This window comes from Nannobrachium achirus, assembly GCF_963921795.1.
Source record: "Nannobrachium achirus genome assembly, chromosome: 11".
NCBI classification, from domain to species: domain Eukaryota; kingdom Metazoa; phylum Chordata; class Actinopteri; order Myctophiformes; family Myctophidae; genus Nannobrachium; species Nannobrachium achirus.
Genome location: NC_137820.1, coordinates 56,137,195 through 56,163,738, shown reverse-complemented (window position 1 = coordinate 56,163,738; position 26,544 = coordinate 56,137,195). Strand labels below are relative to the sequence as shown.

At 42.2% G+C, this 26,544-nt stretch overlaps 1 protein-coding gene across 1 annotated transcript; it reads left to right on the top strand.

Annotated features, from left to right (window-relative positions):
* Positions 1-1,182: 1,182 nt before the first annotated feature.
* Positions 1,183-26,044, top strand: LOC308294476 (solute carrier family 23 member 1-like; the record flags this gene model as incomplete). Its single annotated transcript, XM_080737210.1, has 12 exons — positions 1,183-1,316; positions 6,284-6,421; positions 9,783-9,940; positions 16,656-16,815; positions 17,347-17,528; positions 18,251-18,371; positions 18,899-19,055; positions 19,997-20,250; positions 23,873-24,037; positions 24,472-24,580; positions 25,243-25,338; positions 25,770-26,044. Exons 1-12 carry the CDS (start codon positions 1,269-1,271, stop codon positions 26,042-26,044), a joined length of 1,863 nt encoding a protein of 620 aa, XP_080593336.1. The 5' UTR covers positions 1,183-1,268.
* Positions 26,045-26,544: the final 500 nt, after the last annotated feature.

Genomic DNA, 26,544 nt, shown 5'->3' with positions numbered 1-26,544 from the left:
AATGTAATATTAATACATACATCTCTTTCTTTCTGGACTGAAAATACACCTATCCTCTCAGACTTATGGCAAATAGTTGTTTGTTGTTTTGTTTGGTGGTTGTTCATTGATTTTTATGTAAAGCGTCCTTGGGTTCATTCATGAAAGGCGCTATATAAATTCTATCTATTATTATAAAAAATATATATAGTGTAACGACCCTGCAAGAGATACGGACGTCGTCGTTACAATATCACATCTTTGGGGATTTTCTGCCTTTATTGGATAGTAGTAGTACAGTAGAATACTGAGAGGAAACAGAGAGAGATACAGGGAGTGACACACAGCAAAGGTCATCGTGCTCGGGAATCGAACTGGCAACTTGTTGTCAGGCTGCATTATACCCTTTTAGAGCGTATATGTGGTATGCGCCTTAACCACTTCAGTGCCACATTGTTTGCATTTCGGCTTTATTTCTCCTATAGACAGTGAGGGGGAGGGATGGCACTTGCAAAGAGCCATCGCATGGGAGTTGGGAATCGAACCCGGGGCCAGCCGCAGGAAGGACTGTAGTTTTATGTGGTTTTCTGTGGTATGCACTGGCACCAGGTGAGCCAATGGGGCGCCCAGGATCAGGTTTTCATGTCGGGTGGAATCCTCACATGTCCGAAAGTGTTACTTTCCAGGATTCTAATTTCAAAAACGGCAAACGTAGCAGATCTGCAACAAGTTTGTGGATCTGCTATTTTTGATGCTTTTACGTGTGACGCTGCAGTATGATCAAATTATCATGGGCAAAAAAACACAAAAAGTTACAATAACGAAGATAAGAGGTTTCTGCCCAATAGCAACGATTATTCAAGGACCCTTGTCCCCCATGGTATAAAGCAGATTACAGTAGATGTGTCTTGGGGGGGGCGACTGTACTCTCCCTTCTGTAGGTCAGGTCAGCTGTTGCTAGTGTTGTAATTGAGCTCACATGAGTTACTGCAGCCAGCGACCCATTCCACCAACAATCAGCAGCAACACTAGTCCCGTGTCTAAACACACTCTCTCACTCTCTCACTAACTCTCTCTCTCTCTCTCTCTCTCGCCCTGAATGCCCTCCCCTCTCTGTGTGCTTGCTCCAGAGTCACTGGGTCATTTCCAGGCAGCCTGCCTCAGTGCCTTCCATCCTGTGAATGTTGCTTTGTGGTCGGGTCTCTGTCTTCTCCATCTCAGAAGACCACACAGCGTTTCATCTGGCTTCATCCTGAGCCTGTTGTTGTAGGCTGGCTGACCCTGCTATCATGGCTCCGGTCAATGAAAGCAACGGACTGGACAACTTCACATTTGCAGTGAGTACACAAAATCTGGGTCGGTTGCTCATGAAAAGCTGCTTATGAAAAGTGTGCAAATGTGATTTGTTGCACCTATACTGTATACTCTCAGTGGTGGCAAAAGTGGAAAGTATTTTTTCTTTTTTTTTCTTTTTCAACTTTAAGTAAAAGTATCAATACTGCAATGTAGAAATGCTCTGTTACAAGTAAAAGTCCAGAATTGAAGGTTTACTTGAGTAAAAAATACAATATAGCCTATGGGTATCAAAAGTACCGCAAGTATAAAGTACTCATTATGCAGAATGTCACAATGTTCACAAGTTTTCAAATGTATACAAATCTTTTGAAAATAGACGATCTACAAGCTCACAACATTGTGAGCTTGTAGATTGACTATTTTCAAATGGTTGAAATGTATAGGGCTGAGGGTGGTTACTGTATGTTTTGTAATAATCCAAATACAAAACTGTAACTTGTAAAGTTTTCAAATAATTATAGTGGAGTGCAATATTTGTCTCTGAGATGCAGTGGAGTATAGAGGTAAAGGTTCTGCCAATTGAAAATACTCCAGTCAAGTCAAAATACCTCAAAATTGTACTTAGTTACTTTACCACCACTGTAAACTGTAGTGTAGGCCATAACACTCTTCTTTCGTGTGTCATGGTCAGCTCAATGTCCTGCAGCCACACCCCTGTCTCAGATCCACAGGTGGTGATTATGTGTTGTGGTGGTGGTCTATACAGGGCACAGATGCTGATAATGTGTTATTGTGGGCTCGCCTAAAGGCGAGCACACGTATGTTATCTTCATTATTGTGGGCTCGCCTGGAAGGCGAGCACACGTATGTTATCTTCATTATTTATTTATAGCTATATGTGTATCTCCTCAAAACTTTGGCGCGCTTCATCTCTTAAACGCATACACCTTTCAACACCATTCAAATTTTTATGTGTTCAGCTTACTGAGGACACGTGTGCTTGTATTTTTCGTTTTGAAATGTTTTGTAGAATAATTATAAAAAAATAAAAATGTTTAACTTTAAGCACCCAATGCATTCCCAATGAGTGGAGAGAAGGATAATAGACCCATGTTTATGTTAAGGCGCTGTGGCTGCAGTGTTCACACTTCAGATATGCTATCTATATCATTGCGTTCACACAGGTCTGCTCTCTGATTTGATCCAAATGTCTAAGCTGTGTGATGTATAAAACTATAGTTATAGTTAAAACTATAAATAAATGTCCCTCTCCACTCTACTGATTACACAGCTGTGATCAAGAATCAAGTCCGGGCGATGGGATGTAAATCCCATAGCCATATATCCTAGAGCCCGCAGGGACAGTCAGCCATATTAGTGGTTGTTGTTGGTTGTCAGGGAGATATCAAAACCAATGCATTTCCAAGTCAGATCCACAAACACAATAAAAGCCATGCTCCACTCCTCAGTCTGGAGTGGCCACATAGAAGAACGCCTTGGTTATAGACATAGTGGAGGACAGATGTGATCTGGGATTGTTAGCCTACAGTATATGCACTCAATATACTCCACTACAGTTGGAGTCCATTTGACAGTTGCTGGTTCCCAAACACAGAATCAAAAATGTAGATCTAGAACACATAGAATATGTACAGTACAGTAAGGTTCAGTAGAGTACAGTAAAAGTACAGTAAGGTTCAGTAGAGTACAGTAAAGTACAGTAAGGTACAGTACAGAAAGGTACAGTAGAGTACAGTACAGTAAGGTACAGTAAAGTACAATACAGTACAGTAAGGTACAGTAGAGTACAGTAAAGTACAATAAAGTACAGTAAAGTAGAATAAAGTACAGTAAGGTACAGTGGAGTACAGTAAAGTACAGTAGAGTACAGTAAAGTACAGTATAGTAAGGTACAGTAGAGTACAGTACAGTAAGGTACAGTACGGTACAGTAGAGTACAGTATAGTATAGTACAGTAAGGTACAGTACAGTACAGTAAGGTACAGTAGAGTACAGTACAGTAAGGTACAGTAGAGTACAGTAAAGTACAGTAAGTTACAGTACAGTACAGTACAGTACAGTACAGTACAGTACAGTACAGTAAGGTGCAGTACAGTATAGTAAGGTACAGTACAATACTGTAAGGTACTGTACCTTACAGTACCTTAAAGTATCCTATTTGTTGGGTTGGAATCGAGCCCACACTGTTTCGAAGGAACAGTATTTCTAGTTTATTTCTATACTAGTCAGTATCCTAAAACTTTGGCGCGCTTCATCTCCTAAACGCTTACACCTTTCAACACCATTCAAATTTTTATGTGTTCAGCTTACTGAGGACAAGTGTGCGTGTATTTTTCTTTTTGAAATGTTTTGTAGTTTAATTATAAAAAAATTAAAATGTTTAACTTTAAGCACCCAATGCATTTCCAATGGGTCCCCAGAGTGGAGAGAAGGATAATAGACCCATGTTTATGTTAAGGCGCTGTGGCTGCAGTGTTCACACTTCAGATATGCTATCTATATCATTGCGTTCACACAGGTCTGCTCTCTGATTTGATCCAAATGTCTAAGCTGTGTGATGTATAAAACTATAGTTATAGTTAAAACTATAAATAAATGTCCCTCTCCACTCTACTGATTACACAGCTGTGATCAAGAATCAAGTCCGGGCGATGGGATGTAAATCCCATAGCCATATATCCTAGAGCCCGCAGGGACAGTCAGCCATATTAGTGGTTGTTGTTGGTTGTCAGGGAGATATCAAAACCAATGCATTTCCAAGTCAGATCCACAAACACAATAAAAGCCATGCTCCACTCCTCAGTCTGGAGTGGCCACATAGAAGAACGCCTTGGTTATAGACATAGTGGAGGACATATGTGATCTGGGATTGTTAGCCTACAGTATATGCACTCAATATACTCCACTACAGTTGGAGTCCATTTGACAGTTGCTGGTTCCCAAACACAGAATCAAAAATGTAGATCTAGAACACATATAATATGTACAGTACAGTAAGGTTCAGTAGAGTACAGTAAAAGTACAGTAAGGTTCAGTAGAGTACAGTAAAGTACAGTAAGGTACAGAAAGGTACAGTACAGAAAGGTACAGTAGAGTACAGTACAGTAAGGTACAGTAAAGTACAATACAGTACAGTAAGGTACAGTAGAGTACAGTAAAGTACAATAAAGTACAGTAAAGTAGAATAAAGTACAGTAAGGTACAGTGGAGTACAATAAAGTACAGTAGAGTACAGTAAAGTACAGTATAGTAAGGTACAGTAGAGTACAGTACAGTAAGGTACAGTACGGTACAGTAGAGTACAGTATAGTATAGTACAGTAAGGTACAGTACAGTACAGTAAGGTACAGTAGAGTACAGTACAGTAAGGTACAGTAGAGTACAGTAAAGTACAGTAAGTTACAGTAGAATACAGTAAAGTACAGTACAGTAGAGTACAGTAAAGTACAGTAAGTTACAGTACAGTACAGTACAGTACAGTACAGTAAGGTGCAGTACAGTATAGTAAGGTACAGTACAATACTGTAAGGTACTGTACCTTACAGTACCTTAAAGTATCCTATTTGTTGGGTTGGAACCGAGCCCACACTGTTTCGAAGGAACAGTATTTCTAGTTATATTAGCATTCTTTCCGATGAAATCTCACTTACATGAAAATGAAGGAAGGATGAATTCCTCTAGAGGCTCATTCATACTAGGGTGAAGTGAGTAGCTCCTCACTCTTTTAGGTGAAGTGAAGAGTCCAGGGTGAAGAGGTGATGTCGGAAAGTAAAAGCAGGGAGATGTGGCGGGGACTCGTGGTCTGCGGTGAAGCGCTCTTCACAGCGGCTAATGATGTAATGTTGTCGTTTTCTGACTTTAGAAAACTACACCGCGGTGAATTGCTCTTCACCTTCTCTGGAGTATGAATGAGCCTTAAGACTAAGCCTCTATCATAGTCCAAGGTGAAGAGCTATCACCTCACTGCGGTGTAGTTTCTGTTTTCTAGCTTTCACCTAAAAATGAAACAGTAGTATTAGGTAGCTACAGTAGGTGGTAGCTAGAAAACTACACCACAGTGAGGTGAAAGCTCTTCACCTTGGACTTGATAGAGGCTTAACCAGTCCATAAAAGTGATAGCTCTTCACCTTGGACTTGATAGAGGCTTAACCAGTCCATAAAATCCTAAATGCAACACACACACACACACCCACACGCATGCACACTGAATATCGTTGTTTGCTGTGACGTTGCAGAATGGTTAATCATTTCTATCGAGCAGGCCTATGCGATGGATATGAAAGAATGTAGTGTGTTTACATGCCTGATTGTCCACGCTTAGGAACATTCCCCCGTTGTTGTGCTCAGCTGTTGACTCACTGAAAGCAGAAGGTACAACCACATCCGCACACAAGATCTAGGTTTAACCCAGAAAGTGTAAACATCTAACATACAGATACATTTTTACAATCAGTTGCCGTGCCGTTTATCGCAGAACGTTGGTGATTGCAGCAATGGTTGGTGATATTAAATCTATGATGATCTACGATGTTGACTAAGTTAATATCATACTTTTATAGGATATATGTCTGTGTTTATTAAGTATACTGATAGCTACAATGCATAAACAAATAAGTGAGGTCTTGCCTTGCTATGTAAAAGTCACGTTGTGAAAACTTATTTTGCTTTATAGTCTTATCGCATCTGGATGAGCAAAGAGGCTGTGGCTGAGATAAGAGATTATTCACAGCTACATGGTGTCTGCTGGCAGGTCAAGGCTGCTGGGACTGTAATAGGTGATAGTATAGATTTCCTGGTTAACATTTGTCAAGGATTTGTTTTGGTTGTAAGAGTGTTCAAGCACGTTTTCAGTTTGATGTGTGAAACTGCACTACTGTAAGTCCTGGTTATAACACGTATCAACATCACAAACACCTTGAATCTTCACAGCAAATATTTCCAATGTTGTGTTGGACAATAGGTAACATTTTGTCTTTCTACATCGCAGCTTGACGGACATTTCTGTGATCTACCAGAGAAGAAAGATGGGCAGGAGTCTGACACTGATGAGGAACACGGAGACAAACTGGTGTATTGTGTGACAGACGTGCCCCCCTGGTACCTGTGCATCATCCTGGGCATTCAGGTAAATCCACACCCCTTTTAGTCAGGAACCGAAGGTGTTGGACCCACATACTCAAAACAGAAGCAGGAGATGAGGATCACATTGACTTAAAGTTATACCATGTAACTTTTTTTATAAAACAAATCTTAAAATTGTCCTAACTGTTAAATCGCTAAAGTTTTAGAATCCCCACTCCGTTATTTTCAGCTTCTAAAGCCTTCTCTTTATATGTTTTCTATGATCACTACCGGGGACCGGTTTTCGCGGCAAAATTGCGTCATCACACTACCGGCCAATCACAGCGAGGGTTATACACTGCCGGCCAATCACAGCGCATCTTGGAGTGGGGTCGCTAGGGCGGCCATATTTGTAGTCTCCCGTGTGTCGCTATACTCGGGTGCACGGTGAAGCATGGGTGAAGGAGTGTATCTCCGGAATGGCTGAACGCACAGCAACCAGGGACCCCTCAAAAGATAGATCTCGGCGAGGTGGAGGCAGACGCGGGGGTGTGAGAACCGAAAAACGGCCGAAAGACGCGGACGCGACCAAGGTTTGCTATAGAGCTACTGACCACAAGTTGAGCAACTTACACAGTATAGCTTTAACTGTACTAGTTGGAACAATGCAGATTTACAATAACTCAAAACATTGCACGTAACACTGACAACAAGGAACCTGACACACAACTTATGACCCAGGACTGAACACCCAGAAAAACACCGCAACTACAGGGCAGTGCTCTGGGTGCCATGTCATTGTTCCGACGCCAGAATTAACAAAAGATTCTCCAGAAACAGGCTATATCAAATATGAATGAATATCACCGGTAAGACGCCTAAGGGCAACAAGCGACCTCGCCCCAAAGGGGCGGGGTTGCACCATCTGTCTTGGCCATCTGGCCAGTGATGGACCAGTTACCCATATGGAGACCCCTGGTACCAGTACAAGCGACCCCGTTTCTCATAATAACCTGCGACCTTCGGTCGCAATAAACGTTCCAGAGCCACCCCCCACTGACAGAAACGCCCGGGATGATTTGTTTCTTTTTGGAACACAGTTCTTATATGAGGAGATCGAAGACTCGCCTATGGGGAAATCAATACAAAAAAATTGCAATGGGAACCGGGGGAATAGCGCCATCTAGCGGCATGACGTCAGGACATCGGAGCTCTATAGGAGATTGGCTGAGGGGATATAGGAGCAGGCCAAGGGAGGGGCAGAGGCACACTCAGTGGCTAAACGCTGAACAGTCACATCAGGGACACAATAGGGGCCGTGATCCTGACACTTCTGAGTCTAGCCCCCTTGGTACTTGTGCATCATGTCAGTCCCTCTGGTAGCTTGTAGGTTGATACTGAGCCATGTGTTTCCATCTACGGTGATTTGATTAACCAGGTAATAAATTGGATAACTACTACCCCGACTAACCAGGTTTCTGAGGGAGGGAGGATGTAAGGATGCAAATTGACGGGAAATGACCGCAGCGTCACATGAGAGGCATCAAGTCGGCCTTTAATTTAAACATTTTTGGTTAAAACAAAAAGAAATAAAAAGGTCAGCTGAGATGGATGAGTAATTTCTTACTCATGACAGATCCTTGTCAAGTTGATCTTTGACCACCATTTGCACGATAGACACTGACGTGAGATCAACTCCAATTTGCGAGTAGGTGGTGACAGGGGTGTCACACCAAATTCTGGGCCCTGGGCACAAGGATTCACTGCGGGCCCCCCATGAATGTTCTTCATAGGGGGAACTGGGAACGCATTATTACAAATTATTTTGTGCTTTAACTATTGAAAAATAGCAGATATACAAGCTCACAGCGCGGCACTGAGTGCCGCGCTGCGAGCTTGTAGATCTGCTATTTTTGAAAAATCGTGAAAATGTCTTTGAATATAAGGTTTTTTGAAAAACCTAAGTTTCTATGTCAGTGGTGCTCAAACTGTTTCATGTGAAGGACCCCCAAAATGATATGTATTTGGCCACGGACCCCCCATCTCCAAATATTTACCGGTAGTTCACAGTGTGGCACTCGGTGCCGCGCTGTGAGCTTGCAGATCTGCTATTTTTCAATAGCTAAAGTATAAAATAATTCCAGGCCCCTCCACCTTGGGCCCTAGTAACTCAGTCCCACAACCCCTCCACCACCACCTAGTGACGCCCCTGGGTGGTGACATACAGTAGTGCCTTTGATACAAGCTGTTACCCGATCTACCAGTAATGTCTGTAATCCCATTTTGATTTAGCGCCAACAGCAGCAGTGGCGGCTCCAGGGAATAATCAGCAGGGGGGCCTTCCATTTTCCAAAGGGGGCACTCAATTTGTCAACACACCCCTATATATACGTAGCAAGCCGTTTTTTGTGCATTTTGTCCATTAAAAGTTTTCCCACTGAAAGGATTTGAATTTCCTGTGCTGCATGTCAAAACAAAACCAACAAGGAGGCTATCTTTTATTATTGTATTTTCAATAAACTATTAATTAATTTGAAAATGTAAACGTATATAAATCACAATGATAAAAAGAACGTTTACTGTATAATTAACACCTGTAAAACATTTAAAATAATGGTGGGGTAGGGTACTACTGGCCAATCTGAACTGAGGGGGCACAAAGTCTAATCTGGGTGGGCATTGCCCCTAAATGCACCCCCTGTGGAGCCGCCTATGCGACAGCAGCAGGGTTTGAAGGGTGATGATGACGATGGCAACTGGTTGGTCGGTTGGTTGGGTTCAATAGAAGATATCTTGAAAAACTACTGGCTGGATTGCCACGGAATGTGCAACGACCTCATGACCTTTCCTCTGGCGCCACCCTTAGGCTGAAACTTTGGAGCCTTTTCTGTCTCCCCCCATCTCTTTCTCCCTGTTTCCTGTCTGTCTCTACTGTTACCTATACAAATAAAGGCCAAAAAGCCCCCCAAAATATAGGTTTGTTTGTGCCCGACAGCAACGATCTACCCCACCCTTAATTCACGTTATCGCCCACTGCTTGCAGTAGCCTAAAGCAGTGGTTCTCAACCATTTCAGGCCGCGACCCCCAAAATAATCATATTTTAACTGAGGACTCCCCACCCTGACAAGCACTAAAGAGTTGAGGCATTACATTTTGTAAAATACGGTCATATTGTGATCAGCTATTTTCACAATTTCTGCCTCTAATATTTGACAATTTGGCAAATTATTAATTTGTATTAAAAAGTCGAGTGTTGAGTGAGAAAACAGTGTTGCACATTAAGTTAATAATCTGGGGACCCCCCAAAATAATTTGGGGACCCCATGGGGGTCGCAACCCACGGGTTGAGAACCACTGACTGGCCTAAAGTGTGCATAAATCTAAATTCTAATAAATAAAAGGTCCCCTCTCTCTCTCTCTGCAGCATTGTTTCACAGCGTTCGGGGGGCTCATCGCCATCCCTCTCATCCTGTCCCAGGGTCTGTGTCTGCAGCATGATGGACTGACTCAGAGCCAGCTGCTCAGCACCATCTTCTTCGTGTCCGGTATCTGCACACTGCTGCAGGTCACCTTTGGTATAAGGTGAGTGTGCACGTACGTGTGTGCGTGCATGCATGTGTGTGTGTGCGTGCGGGTACAGATGTGTAATTTCAAAACTTCACACATCCTGCCATTGGCAAGACAGTAGATTTGCAGGGGATTGAGCTTGTAGATCAGCTATTTTTGCTATTTTTATGACCTTCTCTTAATATGAAGTTTAAATCTACCTATGAAGGTGGGTTCTGCTTCTTTTTAATTTATCAATGGGAATGGAGTGTTTTCTTAATATTTGTGAATTTCTGCAAAAATACGGTACGCTCCATTCTCCATAAAAATTAGAAAGGCAAAACAGGGAAAAATCCACTCGTCCGAGACAGTTTGCCCTCCTGGCCCCCAAGCTGTGGAATAAACTCCCTGTCTCACTTAGAACAACGGACTCACTCGCTAGCTTTCGCCGTGGACTGAAGACTCACCTTTTCAGACTCCACCTAAACCCTTAGTACAAGTTTTTAATGTACAACAATATTTAGAAAATAGGTCTACAAGCTGACAGTCCTCGTCCCTTATATTCCCATAGGTTATATGGAGATCTCAGTGTTTGTCAGTCCTTGTTCATTTATGCCCATATATGGACATCTCTATATCTACTGTAACAGTCCTTGTCCCTTTATGCCCATATATGGAGATCTCTTAACTGTAAGTCCTTGTCCCTTTTATGCCCATATATGGATATTCCTGATGTCATCAGTATATGAACATATATGGGCTTTCTGATATGCCCATATATGGAGATCTCTTAACTGTAAGCCCTTGTCCCTTTTATGCCCATATATGGATATCCCTGATGTCATCCGTATATGCCCATATATGGGCTTTCTAATATGCCCATATATGGAGATCTCTGTATCTCCATATATGGGTATAAAAGGATACTTCAGGTCTGACATCAGGTTTGTTTATATTGGGTTGCTAGGTTTGACATCACAAACTCTATGGGCCATCTGACCTAGAAATCTATATTTGGGCATAGATGACTCATCGTGACCTCATCACACGTCGACCGCACGTGTGACGTGCGGTCGACCGCACGTGTGACCGACGGACGGCCGGTGGAGGTTTTCATACTAAACTGCGACCTTACGGTCGCAACTACTGGAAAAATCAATGACCACACATGAAGCTAGTTAGCATTTGTTTTTAGGTTTTTTTTAGAAACCTTTTTTTCTTCACAGATTATATTGTTTTTTCTAGATAGATATTCATTTGCATTGTTATATTGCTGTTGATGTACTGACATTTAACCTTGTTTATTATTGTGATGTTTTAACTGCTTATTGTAAGTCGCTTTGGATTAAAAGCGTCTGCTAAATGCCTAAACTCTAAACTCTAGGGAAAGAAACCTGTGGAAAAAAAGCATTTGCAGGAAAAGAGCAGTAATGTTGAAGAGTTGAAACGGCACATCTGTATGTGTATGTATTGTGTATGTGTGTGGTGGGGCTGGACAATATTCCAAATGCCTCCAAATCGATATTGTGACATTTTTCACAATTCTTTCAAATATAGTAACAACAGCAGCTTTGCAAGCTCACAACGTGTATTTTCATCTTGTAGAGAGAGGAGTTTTTAAATATTTGAAAGTATAAATTGCACTTTCTGATTAATGAAGCTAACAGTACAACACAGTAGCCTGATGTTAATTAATAACCTCTGTGGCACCGCATATTCTAGTTGTGTTATAAGAGGATATTAGATGTGGCAGCATGCACAGTTTGCATTTCAGGAGCTTATTAGAAGAAAAAGCATGAAATGAATAAACCATGACAACTAAGCACATTGTTTGGGGATTTAAACCCTCATTGGAAACACTTAAAGAGCAAGACACTACAGTCTCAGGCGACATCATTCTGCTCACCATTCCCAGATATGATGCCCCAAACTATTATAGTTAGAGTAGAGTTAGAGTAAGGTGAGTGTGCGCCTTACTTTGTCACAAACCCATAAGACAAATATGGATAAATTCTCCTTTGACATCACAGCCACCCAGGTGTGGAATTCCTTGACTACCTCCCTTGACTAAACATGTACCGGTAGCTCGCTGGCATCCTTCAAAACTGCCTTGAAAACTCACCTTTCAGGAGCCCAGAGAAGGAGGTAGTTATCACTTCTCCCATAGACAGGCGAGAAAGTGAGCACCCCCAGCCCTTTGTTTCCCCTATCCTGTACATAGTGTTTTTGATAACTGCGATATTATTGTATGTTTTCTTTGCTTGCTATTTATTATGTCATGAATTAAATACAGAGGGCTTCCAACGTAAGGCAGGGTGTTTAACTGTACTTGTACTTTACTACATTTCAAATTGTATTGACTATACTTGTACTGTTCTCCATTTTTGTCTATAAAAATAATCAATCAATCAATCAATCAATCAATCAATCAATCAATCTAGTATTATCAATTAAAATATACACATGCACATACAGTATAATTAACTGAAAATATAGTAGAGGAAATGGAACATCAGAGATTATGCCCCTCCAACAGAACATACACCAGTAAGACTCCCTAATCGGGAGATAAGCGACCGTTGGTCGCTTATCTCCGCAAATAGGCCAAAAGTTTGTTTTACCAATTATTACACTCTATGTGAACATTTACATCAACAAATCCCAAGTACTATGCAGAACGACCCATTTCAAGTTTTTAATGTACAACAATATTTAGAAAATAGGTCTACAAGCTCACAATGCTACGCATTGTCCTCATCCCTTATATTCCCATAGGTTATATGGAGATCTCAGTGTTTGTCAGTCCTTGTTCATTTATGCCCATATATGGACATCTCTATATCTACTGTAACAGTCCTTGTCCCTTTATGCCCATATATGGAGATCTCTTAACTGTAAGTCCTTGTCCCTTTTATGCCCATATATGGATATTCCTGATGTCATCAGTATATGAACATATATGGGCTTTCTGATATGCCCATATATGGAGATCTCTTAACTGTAAGCCCTTGTCCCTTTTATGCCCATATATGGATATCCCTGATGTCATCCGTATATGCCCATATATGGGCTTTCTAATATGCCCATATATGGAGATCTCTGTATCTCCATATATGGGTATAAAAGGATACTTCAGGTCTGACATCAGGTTTGTTTATATTGGGTTGCTAGGTTTGACATCACAAACTCCATGGGCCATCTGACCTAGAAATCTATATTTGGGCATAGATGACTCATCGTGACCTCATCATGATTTCAATCGCTATAAAAGGACTCTCAGTGACATACACTCTCCACAGATAAAGCAGTCAACCAGCCTACCAGTCAACCCATTCTTTGATTACTTTGTACAACTAGATTAACTTTTCAATGGCATCCCCACTGGAATTGACCGAAATGTACGACAGACAAGTCTGACCTCACCAGCCCATACTTGGGCATGGACAACTTATATCTCCATATACGGAGATGGCCATATATGGAGATACGATGACATCACAGAGTCCACAGCTGATGACGTGGCGTGATGTCATACAATACACAAACAAGCCCTATATAAAGGGGCAATTCTCACCAGGGAAGAGAGCATTCCCCACTATCTGAGTATCTTAAGATGGTTGGATGTGATGATAAGCTATAAGCTTAGTTGATCCTGGCGATAAGGTCTGAGTCGAGGAATGCTCTCTTCCCTGGTGAGAATTGCCCCTTTATATAGGGCTTGTTTGTGTATTGTATGACATCACGCCACATCATCAGCTGTGGACTCTGTGATGTCAGAGTGATGTCAGACTGATGCGGAGTGATGTCAGACTCACACGTCGACCGCACGTGTGACGTGCGGTCGACCGCACGTGTGACCGACGGACGGCCGGTGGAGGTTTTCATAGTAAACTGCTCCCTGACGGTCGCAACAAACACAGGAGTTGCATCAGTTGTTTACAGCCACATCCAGACAACAGGCGCAACAGTATATGTCAATTGTTTCCCGCCGATTGTGTTTGGCATAGCCTTGAAGCTAAACAGCTCTTCATAGCCCTAAACTCACAAACAAACCATACTGCCTGCACACAGAGCCACCTGGCTCAATAATTGTGTCACAGTAGGATTAGGGAAGGAATTTCCATCTTATTAGGGTTGGAATCTTAGCTCTTGCTTAATCCACATTCCCTTGCTTTAGCGCCGCTTTCTCTCTCCAAATATATATAAACTTTATTACAGGCTCAGGGCCCACAGGGTAGAAAACAATACATTTACATTACAAACATAATAAAAAATAAAAACAGAAATAGTACATTTCCCTAGCCCCACCGGAGTCAAAAAAGGCACTCATGCCAGTGTCCTCTTATAGTAGACATGTACCGGACAGAGCTACGTCCAGGGTCTGACATCAGTCCATTTAATCCATTTAAGGAGCGATCCAGTCTGCACATGAACTTATAAGTAAGGTTCCTTAATAGAGCCATGAAGGTGGTGAGACCTAAAGAAACAAAGAGCTCACTGGCCCTTGTGCTCCTGGGTTTCTTTAACAGAATTCGAAGGCAGTCATTGTAGGCTACTTGCAGCTTCCGTAAGCTCTCTTTCTTATACTTCACCCACAGAGGGGCTGTATAAAGGGGTGCAGTAAGCTCTAAACAGGTTTACCGTAACATCAGTAAATACCCTGGTGGTCAGCTGTGCGGAACAGCAACGCATCGGGGTATAGAGACCACAGACACCACGTTTGCCTCTTGACAAACACACCCCCAGAATGTTTCTACTATAATTCAAACCTAATTCACTTTGACGGGGTAATTAACTTTACAATAAAAAAGACCCATTTACCCACTAGCCTGTGGTACGGTATTAAGGCATGCCAAACTTCTGTTTTGTTCCATGTCTAAGTCCCCAGCATTACTTTTGTTCGCTGTTAATTTTAAGCTTGATCAGGGTCGCCGAAGGTCAGGTTTTTATTTGCGTCTGCTGATGTAGAGGGTAGAGTGAGCAGAGCCATGCGTTCAGACACAGAGAACACCATTTACACTCCACTTATCCTACAGCAGTTGATTAGAGAGTCATGATCCTGCTGGGTTCCTCACAAGACTCAAATCAACCCCTTTATCATTTACAATCATTATAGGATAGAGGGGAAGAGAGAGGGAGAGAGAGAGAGGGGGGGGCACGAGACTTTTAAATTAAGTACAGGGGTGACTGTTGCACTTTGACTTTGACCAGCAGTGATCCTATGTTTTGACCCCTGTAAATAAGTGACCTGACAGGTTCCTTGAAGGCCTCTACTGCCCAGATAAACATGAAGCTCAAACCACCTCTTGCCATGTACAATTTAGCCATTTACTGTATCTGACTCTTATCCTCCAGAGCAACTTCCAAAGTGCAGGATCAGAGAAAATGGCATGAAACCCCTCTGCATTGTTTCACAGTGTCCGGGGGGCTCATCGCCGCATGAATAGTCAACAAACAAGACTAAATGGTCGTACAAATAGAGTGCAAAGAAAATCTAAGTGCTACAAGGTAACTAGGATACCAGCTAAACATCAAACCTAGCACTGTAAACAACCTGCTATCTAAATTGTTAGCAAACAGTATTATGTCTATCTAAACAACGTAAACAAATGTAAACAAGTAGCATTACACAGCAACATAATGGCATAATGAAAACCTCATGAGTGCATCTGATCTGCCTGAACTTGATGGCTACATATCATTAATGTTGTTCAGGTATCCTTACAACACTTTTCTCCTTGTCTGTGAATGGACTCACGTCCCTACAGAGGGTGATGAAAACAGCCCAGCAGCACATCAGCAATGCAGACCCTCTAAAGGCCCAGAGGATCATCAGAGACCCCTGTAACCAGAGGCGTAATTTCAGAAAGAAATAGGGTGGTGTGCCTTGTAGATCAACTATTTTCGCTACTTGTTTGGAGGCAAAAAGGGAAGATGTTTGAAAACGTTCGCCTTGCTATGCCATTCCCAAAATTCGGATGCCACGTTGAAAGTGGTTAATAAATTAATGGTTGCATACAATAAAAGGCTTATCTAAATAAATTACTCTCTGACAAATAAAAGTCTGGAATTCAAAATGTAGCTACTTGAGTAAAAGTACAAAAGTATTGGCATCAAAATGTACTGAAAGTACCAAAAGTAAAAGTACAAAATGTTTGGAAATCTACAAACTCACAACACGTTGTGCTATTTTCAAATAGCCTAGGTATAAAATAGGACTAAAGTCGTCAATGTATGTTTCATACGGTCGCAATAATGTATATCTGCAAAGTAACTAGTGACTAAAGTTTCCAAGTAAGTATTGGAGTAAAAGTACACTATTTGGATCCAAGATAATTTAATGGAGTAGAAGTAAAAGTATTGGAAATTGGAAGAATTCAAGGGAAGTACAAATAACTCAAAATTGTACTTAAGACAGTACTTAAGTAAATGTACTTAGTCACTTTCACTCTACCATAGAGGGTATACGCGTGACATCATCATCATACCTGGAAGTTATGTGGGAACGCCTAATGATTGTCAAAAAACGACTTTCTTGCCTTGACAGCCCATACATCCAAACAGAAAAGTCCTTAGCTGATTGCACTAAACAATGTTAAACAACGTTAAACTCACTTTGTCACTCAATTTGCCACTCGATTTGCCACTCGATTTGCCTTTCACTTTATGCATGCGCATACCCTCTATAATCTGAACTACTGCCTCTGTCCACCCTGTCGTCCTAATCCTCATCTCTCCTTTATGTCCGCAGACTGCCCATTCTCCAAGGAGGTACGTTCACCTTGCTGGCTCCCTCCATGGCCATGCTGTCCATGCCAGAGTGGACGTGTCCTGCCTGGACCCAGAACGCCAGTCTGGTCAACAGCTCCTCCCCTGAGTTCATCGAAGTGTGGCAGAGTCGGATGAGAGAGGTGAGTGGAGCGAGACTAAGCTTACATACAGAGTACAAGTGCTCATTTTCAGCCACACCCTACACACACAGACCGATCTACAAGCTTGCAATGCATCGCAATGTGACGCGTTGCATGTGAGCTTGAAGATCGGCGTGAAATCTCTTGCACAAAAAGTACCGAGGCAACTCAGGTCTAGTTTACCAAGTCTAGACGATAGGGTTTAAGTATGTAAAACCTGAGAGCTGACCAGTACAACCACAGTGATGCAGATCTCTTTTTCGTATAGTATACATCTGACTTTGTAGTATTTACTGTACGTTTGCCGTGTCTGTCCGGACTGTCATTGGTCATTGTATGTATGTCCCGGTCATTGTATGTATGTCCCGCCCCATCTCACATTGGCCAAGCTTCACGGGAAGCTTAAAGAAATTAACTCATATATCGCACCATTCACTTCACACCAGGTGTGAATCTTAGCACAGAAACAGCTTTGATTACAAAGGATTGAGTGGATTATCAATCATATAATAATTACATCTCTGTTCACAGGTGCAGGGTTCCATCATGGTGGGCTCCGTCTTCCAGGTGGTGGTGGGCTTCTCCGGCCTCATCGGGGTCTTCATGCGCTTCATCGGGCCTCTCACCATCGCGCCCACCATCTCTCTCATCGGACTGTCTCTGTTTGACTCTGCTGGCACCAAGGCTGGGGAACACTGGGGCATCTCTGCCATGTGGGTATACAGTATTATACGCTAGTATCTATCTTTTACTGTGAGCTTGTAGAGCTGCTATTTTTGGCAAAGAGATTTGGTGTATATTGTAAAGTACGCACCAAGTACAGTGCAAGTATAGAGGGTCTAAGTGGTTAAACTGAAGTGATATTGATGAAGTCCAAATAGCATCCTGCAGCACCCCTGGACTTGCATCATGGCACCCACTAAATTGACAAACCCTGATCTGTTAACATGCCAGTTTCATAAATATCCTTTTACTACGAAACTAATTTAATCAAAGTATTAGCATTGGAAAGCCAGTTAGTTTATCCATGCTTTACATGTTGGCAAAAATAGCAGATGTATGCTACAAGCTCACAGCACACTTGCCTTGTACAGGCTTTGTTTGTATGTTTTTTTGTTGTTGTTGTTGTTGTTGTTTAGTTTTACATAAATCTTCTCTTCTGGGAGTCCCTGGCAAAATATATTTTCAGATGGTTGTCCGCGGCCAAATACATAAGAACTTCCACCAACTGATGTAAAATACAAGTTTTATATGTTGTAATCATATTGTAATGACCCCGCAAAAGACCCGGCCGTAACTCGTTCCTCTAAGGTAACTAGAGCTCTATTAGCGTTGCCTGCCTGGTCTGCCGAGTTGGGGGCCGGGGTTCGCCTCCCGTTTGGGGGCCTATATAGCCTAAATGATATAATATGAATCTTCTCTCTGGCCCACACAGGACCACAGCACTGATCATCCTGTTCTCCCAGTACCTCCGCCACATAGCGGTGCCGTTCCCCACATACAGCAAGGACAAGAAGCTGCACGTGTCTCGGCTATACGTCTTTCAGATTCTCCCAGTGAGTATAGGAAATCCTCAATGATCGATGATCGATACAGACATTTTTGAACATTTTGTGTTTGACTTTGAATTGAATGCCCTACCTGTATCATACAGCGTCACATGAAAGCATCAAAAGTAGCAGATCCACAAGATTGAAACACGACACGTTTTGAGCTTGCAGATCTGCTACTTTAGAATTTTGAATCCTGAAAAGTTACAGTTTTTGGACATACGGCATGAGGTTTCCACTCGACACATATTATACCAAATTTGGGAAAGATAGTGAACAACAACGATTTGTCTTAAAACGCCTCCAACGTAAACAAGACCGCAAGGACCTTTTTTGGGGTGCTCCTTTTAGGCAGGGTGTTTTGACTGTACTTGTGCTGTACTACTTTTTTGTATTATTGTTTTAGACTGTACTTGTGCTGTTCTACTTTTCTGTCTAATACAATATTCAATCAAACAAACAAAAGCCAGGGGGAAAGTTAGTTTAAGTCAGACTTCAGCTCTCACACAGTGGTGCTCTGGCTCCCCCTGCAGGTGCTGCTGGGTATCACAGTGTCATGGCTCATTTGCTACATCCTAACAGTGTGTGAAGTGCTGCCCTCCAGTCCTGAGCAGTACGGCTTCCTGGCCCGCACTGACCTGCAGGGAGACATCCTGGAGCGCGCGCCCTGGTTCAGGTTCCCTTATCCAGGTAAGAAGAGTATGCGGACCAGTGTGTTGGACACAGTCTCAACCCCTACCCAGAGCCTTGTATTAGAGAGTTCTGCCACTTTCCCCTCATACACTCTAATGTATTCTGTAGACTTCTGGTCACTATTCGCCAATAGATGTGTATGTGTATGTAGAAGACCTGGCCCTATGAAGCTCTGCCCCTACCCAGTACATGAGTCAAAGTATAGATACCATTACTTCTGGTCAACTATTCTATTACTACAAGTGAAATTCGCTCAGTCATTTTTTTTACTTGAGTGCAGCACTGGAGTTAGGTATTCAAAAGTACAAATTACAAAGTATATTTTCTTCTTAATCAATGCACTGCTGTATTGCAACAAAAATAATATAAATTTGGGAATATTGTGAATACATAATGACATGAACGGTCATTTATTGACGCAGCAACAGTGGCTTCTGTTTCAGTGTACCGACATTCCAGGAAGAGAAGAGAAAGGTTTCTATGAGCTTGGATTCCCTTTGATAATGTTATAACTTTCTGAACTGACCACAGCCCACCTCTGAGACCAAGAGTGTGCCATCTTATAATAGGCTAGAGACTGGAATACAGCCTTTCTAAGGACTACAAACCATTGATTGACATCTAGATCTACTGCTAAATCATACTGAGAAAAAATAAATGCTGCTATTTGTTCCAAAAGCTTTATAGCCTGTATATCACACAATGTGACATAGCTCTGTTTACACAATGCTGTACCCCCTCCACTTGTTTATATGTTGCTCATTTTGGCCATGTAAACGTATGTTTTCTCATGCCAATAAAGCTTATTTGAATTCAATAGAATAATGAGCATTAATGAGGACCAGTTACGTATATGAATATAAGTTTGAAAACGTTGTGTGTTTCTTCAGATTGTTCCGTGTATGCAGCGACACTTTATGTTTGAAATCCAACTCCAGGTCAGTGGGGCGTTCCAACCGTGAGCTTGGCAGGGGTGGTGGGCATCCTGGCCGGCGTGATCTCCTCCATGATAGAGTCGGTGGGCGACTACCACGCCTGTGCCAGGCTGTCCGGCGCGCCACCTCCCCCTAAACATGCCATCAACAGGGGGATCGGCATCGAGGGGCTGGGCTGCCTGCTGGCCGGGGCCTGGGGCACAGGAAACGGAACCACCTCATACAGCGAGAACGTAGGAGCTCTGGGAGTTACTAAGGTGAGTGTAATATCCAATGCCATGAACGTGTGACTTTGCATGTATGATTTATAGGCAGAAGAATAATTTGCATAAAACCGCAATATTCATTGAATTATTAAAAAATAATGTTTCACTTTAAAAAAAATCCGCAGAGACAGATCTTTAGATATTGGACCAACGTTCATGTAAAAAAGGTTTTGTGCACGTGACGCAAAAATCCCAGGAGGAGATAGATTTTTACTGTTTTTCATATAATTCAAAATGGTGGGAGAACTAAAGGTCAGAGGTCAAAAGTCAGAGTGTAAAAGTTGTTCGGCATGAGTAGACGCAAGTGTAGGGGTTTCATGGCTGTATCTCAAACAGAGCATGAGCTATACCTGTTTAAAGTTTGCACTTTCAAAGGCTTCCTACAGCGCCAATTGTTGCGAGCTTCGCGTTTTAGCCATTTGGCATAGTCCTCTTCCATACTGCTGATTTTCGTAAAAAGCGACTGCACGGTCAAGCCACTAGAGAAAAAGTGGCGGAATAATAATAGTTATTATGATGAAGTGCAATATCAATGAGTGGCCTTTGCCACTGCATGGCTTGGCCACTAATGAAGAAGAGAAAGTACAATATCAATGAGTGGCCTTTGCTACTGCATGGCTTGGCCATTAATAATGTAATAATTCACCGGATAATATAATAACAGTTCAGAATCACTTTATTTGTTTATTAGAAATATACAGAATGAAATATTTTCTCTGAGGAAAACATGCCGCACTGTTCTTTGCTTGGCTGTTTAGTTTAGTTAAGTAGTATAGTTTATTTCAGTCATGAGCCAAAAACAATTATGACTTTTCATAAAAACTAAAATGTTTAATACAATGAAAACTAATAAAGCTCCAAGGAGCGATAAGGGGCCAAGCAGGAAAAAGAAAAAGGAAAAAAAGCAAGGGAAGAAGGGGGGCAAGTGGGAAAGGAGATAAACAAGAAAACAATGGTGCCTGAGCATAGCAGCAGATTTGAACTGTGCATGATATACTTATGGAAGTTAGTTAAGGTGCTAGAAAAACACGCACAAAAAAGAACTACTCATTAAATATTACTTTACTTTACCCTACTGGGCATGAAAGTGTGCAATGACCTCCACACACACACACACACACACACACACACACACACACACACACACACACACACACACACACACACACACACACACACACACACACACACACACTCTGCTCAGTGTGTGTATCTGACTGTCGCCTCTCTTTTTTTTACTCTCCCCGTCAGAAGCACACGGCATGCGCTGGATGAACAAACCATGACAAAGCCTTGTGAATCTCGATTCATTCGGGTTGTGATTTCGAAGCACTGAATCGATTCTAATCGGATTCGTGACAGCCTTACACCTAATACTACAATAAACCATTGAGAAACCTTTTGTTGCAATTTTTGGAGGGTCAAACCATATCTGCACCGGAGAAATCTTGCTATTTCGACAACACAACATTTTGACAACGGAGAGTCGGCAGGTTAGCTACTCACCCCACAGAGGTTAGGGTTTGGGTTAGGTTTGTTGGCGAAAAGATGACATGTAGAAATAGCGACACACTCCCATCTGCACCCGCCTAATAGCACATAAACAAACACAGCTGAATTCGGGTGTATATCGTTGCTGTCGGGCAGAAACCTCTTATCTCCATATTATTCACTTTATATGTGTGGCTGTTTTTTTCTTCTCGTAAATTAACGCCCTACTTGATCATACTAGAGAGAGTCACTATAATCTAAGTAGCAGATCTACACAGATTTCCTTTGGAAATGTGTAAAAAAAAGATCAAGAACACTTTCTGGCATACGTCACTCGAGACTTGCATGGTTTCCTCCACTATCAGTGTGTGAATGTAATGCAAAATCTGTGTAAAGTGCCTTGGATAAACGCATCATATACCATTTTAATATGTATTACAACTTAAAGATCACTGACACAACTAGTGACAATGCACACCCAACATCTTTTGGAAAGTGAAATACCCCTTTAATCTTCGTTCTTTTTTCTTTTTACCCGTCTTTTTTTCACCACTGGTTAAATGTAAACAGGTGCTGACATAACTTGATGAGGTTCCCCTCCAGTGATACTGTTCATATTGATACGGATATGAAAGTAAACATAGGTTGATGAGGCTTCTTGCCTAACTGGTCCACATGCAACCATCAGTCCATCACAGAGAGGAAAATGTCTTTGGGATATTGAACATTTTGTGCAGAGCATATTTGCCTGTGCATACCTGCTGTATTCTTATGTTTGTTTTGTATAACTGCTGACTACAGTACATGTCCCTGTCTGTCTAAAATATGCCACAACTCCTTTAACAAAAACATACCTCAGGTTTTTTCACAATCATCAAACTCAAGGAAATCATCATGAAAAGAAGACATCTTACTAACGAATACCTCTCTTATCATATTTATAGGGCTTCAAACAACCAAAACATAAAATATCTTCTTTTCTCTGGTTTGGCGTTAAACCTGCCAGTCTCCAGAGCTAATGGTAACGTTCCTGGTGAATTATGTAATAATAATAATAATAATAATAATAAATATAGCTGCAAGCAGCGATAAAGTTAACTCCTCAAGGTCTTAACTCTCAATATCTTTATTTTCCAACTTTTTCATTTGTTGTCTTCTTTGTTGAAGAGTTGGTCATCAGGTTGTAAACCTTCATAACAGAAGGTGCCATTTTCAACAACGTAAGCATCTCTTTAAAAAAAACGCCGATCCGACCGTATTGGTTCAAAGTTCATGTAAAAAATGTTTTATGCACGTGACGCGAAAATACCAGGAGGAGATAGATTTTTACTGTTTTTCATATAATTCAAAAGGGTGGGAGAACTAAAGGTCAGAGGCCAAAAGTCAGAATGTAAAAGTTGTTCGGCATGAGGAGACGCATATGTGTGTCCAGGTTTCATGGCGGTGTGTCAAACAGCGCATGAGCTATACCTGTTCAAAGTTTGCACTTTCAAAGGCTTCCTACAGCGCCACCCTTTGGCCAATTGGTGCGAGCTTCGTGTTTTAGCCATTTGGCATAGTCCTACAGCGCCACCCTTTGGCCAATTGGTGCGAGCTTCGTGTTTTAGCCGGCATAGTCCTCTACCATACTGCCGAGTTTCGTAAAAAGCAACTGCACGGTCAAGCCACTATAGAAAAAGTGGCGGAAGAATAGAGAAAAAGTACAATATCAATGAGTGGCCTTTGCCACTGCGTGGCTTGGCCACTAATAATAATAATAACATTGATTTATTTATTTAACCATCAAGTGGGAACTGGAGGCAGAAATAAAATCTTTGCTAAGGGACCTGGTGTCAAAATATGTTTTTGCTTAATTGTCTCCATATCAGGATTGAGAATTACATTATTTTGTACTGTAATAATTTGAAGTGAACTGGATTATAGTGAAATTATTTTTTGGGGGGGGACTCCAGCCAAAATCCCATCAAGGATCCCTTGTTCCAAAGACCCCACTTTGAAAACCACTTTTTGCTGTAAGAAACACTTATAAACAATTCTCCAGTCTCTATTAATCTACAATAGCAGAAACATTGTGATTCCATTCATCTATAACAATAATAGCAGAAACATTGTCTGCCTGCAGGTTGGCAGTCGCATGGTGATAGTAGCCAGTGGGATCTTGATGGTTCTCATGGGTGTGTTTGGTAAGGCCAGTGCCGTCTTCACCACCATCCCCTCACCCGTCATAGGAGGCATGTTCATGGTCATGTTTGGAGTCATTTCTGCAGCTGGAGTTGCAAATCTGCAGGTGAATAATGCAAATTCTGAAATGTAATCATCACATAAAGGCAATGCTCCAAGTGTCGGGCAGAAACCTTGTGTATGTAAAAAAGCGTAACTTTTTTATAACCAGTAAGACGCCCTAAAGGCGAGAAGTGACCGCCAGGGCGGGCGGAAACAACAGACTTGTAAGAGGGGCGGAGCTTCGACAATTACAGCTCGTCCATATTGGCCTTCTAAGTCTAGACACCAAGTTTTGAGACGGGCAGATCTAAAAGTTGAGTGTAGATTGGCTATTTTCACTCATTTTGGGTGACTCTCTTTTACAACAAAGTAGGGGGTTCATCTGTGAAAAACTTTAAAAGTTGAAATGTGTAGATGTATTTTTCAACAGCAATAATAGCATTGTTAGATGTGTTGCCATGAATGACAAGCCTCCTTTGTTTTCATGTAATTGTTCAGTATGCAGACATGAACTCTTCTAGAAACATATTCATCTTTGGATTCGCCATGTTCTCCGGCCTGGTCATCCCAAACTGGATAATGAAGAACCCCACCGCCATCGCTACAGGTACCTGAGTCTAATGGTTCCATATGGATTGGACATTACATCTTATCTTCATATATTGCACACAAATCCATAGTGTTTATTTAACTATCTCAAGCCAGTTTAAAGCCTCTAGCTGATTTACATACCGTGCAGAAATAACTGGAATCCAATAATTTAACAGTAATGTCAAGTATATGACCATGAGTTCCATTTACTGGGTGCAGTGGTTTTGTCCCAGTAAATGTGCTTGACAACAGTACAAAACAATTACATTTACCTCCAATGTGCCTTAAATGTTCGTACTTTGTTATGTGTGTAGAACAGGGGTTCCCAAACTCTTTTGGATCAGGGCTCACTCCCAGCACTTTATATTAATTCAACTCCAGGGGGAAACATAAGCGCATTTTTGCCATTATTCTCCCCGAGGTTATGTTGTGAGGAAAACGTTGAGATAATAGCCATTTTGGTTAGAACTGACTGAAAATAACTTTGTACTTCAAGTTTAAAATGACAAAAAATATTTGTTTAAGTGTCCAAATAAAATCCCAATATTATCAAATTATCTTGTGGCACCCCTGGACTGCCGTCATGGCACCCCAAGGTGCCCTGGCACCCACTTTGAAAACCCCTGATGTAGAACTGGACGAGGTATTAATGTTGGTCTTGCTCTATATAACGTGCAGGTGTGGTAGAACTAGACCAGATGCTGCAGGTTCTTCTGACCACCAGCATGTTTGTAGGAGGTATATTTGGCTTCATACTGGACAACACCATACGAGGTATTTGAACGCACGCGTGCACGCGTGCACGCATGCACACACGCACGCACGCACGCACGCACGCAAGCACGCACGCACGCACGCACGCACGCACGCACGCACGCACGCACGCACGCACACACACACACACACACACACACACACACACACACACACACACACAGAACTGAATGCATGTCAGTGCGTTGTAAACAAGTCTATGTTCTCGTGAAAGTAAGCCTTGCCGAGCCATGTGGCCCATAGGTCAGGACCTCCCAGTCTCAGGGCGAACACTCTAACCACAAGGCCACTGGGAATCCCTTGTAAACATGCAATGAAGCTATAATGAATCTTCCATTCCATAACACATAAAGCAATTAGCACAGGAGAAAAAAATTAATTATTTGCATGTAATCTACAGCGCGCTGTTCCGTGTGCCCCGACAACTATAGGATCAAAGCGTGAGCGAGGCATCGTGGCCTGGAACAAGGCTCACGAGGAAGACTCCAGCGGCACCCTGGAGAGCGGAGAGGTGTACGGCCTGCCCTGGGGCCTGGGCTCTGTGGTGGCCTCGTCTCCCTGGCTCCGCTACGTACCCTTCTGTCCTCCCTGCGTCCCCGGCTCCATGGACGGGTCGGACACTGCTGCTCTGGAGCCCAGGGGGAGGGGGCAGCCGCCCGCAGGGAGCTCAGAGCAACCACACACCGTCAGCACTGTGGCTCTGTGAGCTCTGTGTGTGCTGCCCGCGCTGACACATGGAACCAACAGGAAGCACACCCACCCACAGGCAGCTCATTACCTTAACTCAGGGGTGCCCAAAAGGTAAGATTGTGATCTACCTTTTGGGCAGGTAGACCACATGCAGGGGCGTCACACTGGGGGGGAAAGTGGGACTGAGTTACTAGGGCCCAAGGTGGAGGGGCACCGAGTGCCACGCTGCAAGCTTGTAAATCTGCTATTTTTGAAAAGATGTGAAAATGTGTGCAAATCTTTGAATAGGCTATATGTATTTTTTAAGTGAAAAACTAAACTAAAAGTTTGCTTCTGGGGGTCCCTGGAACTAAATATTTTGAGATGGGGTCTGTGGCCAAATACATATCATTTTGGGGATCCTTCACATGAAAAGGTTTGAGCAAGACTGACATAGAAACAAAGGTTTTTTTTTTTTTGAACGTAGAAGAATTTAGAAGACATCCATAGAATCGTGTCAAAAATATTCAGAGACCT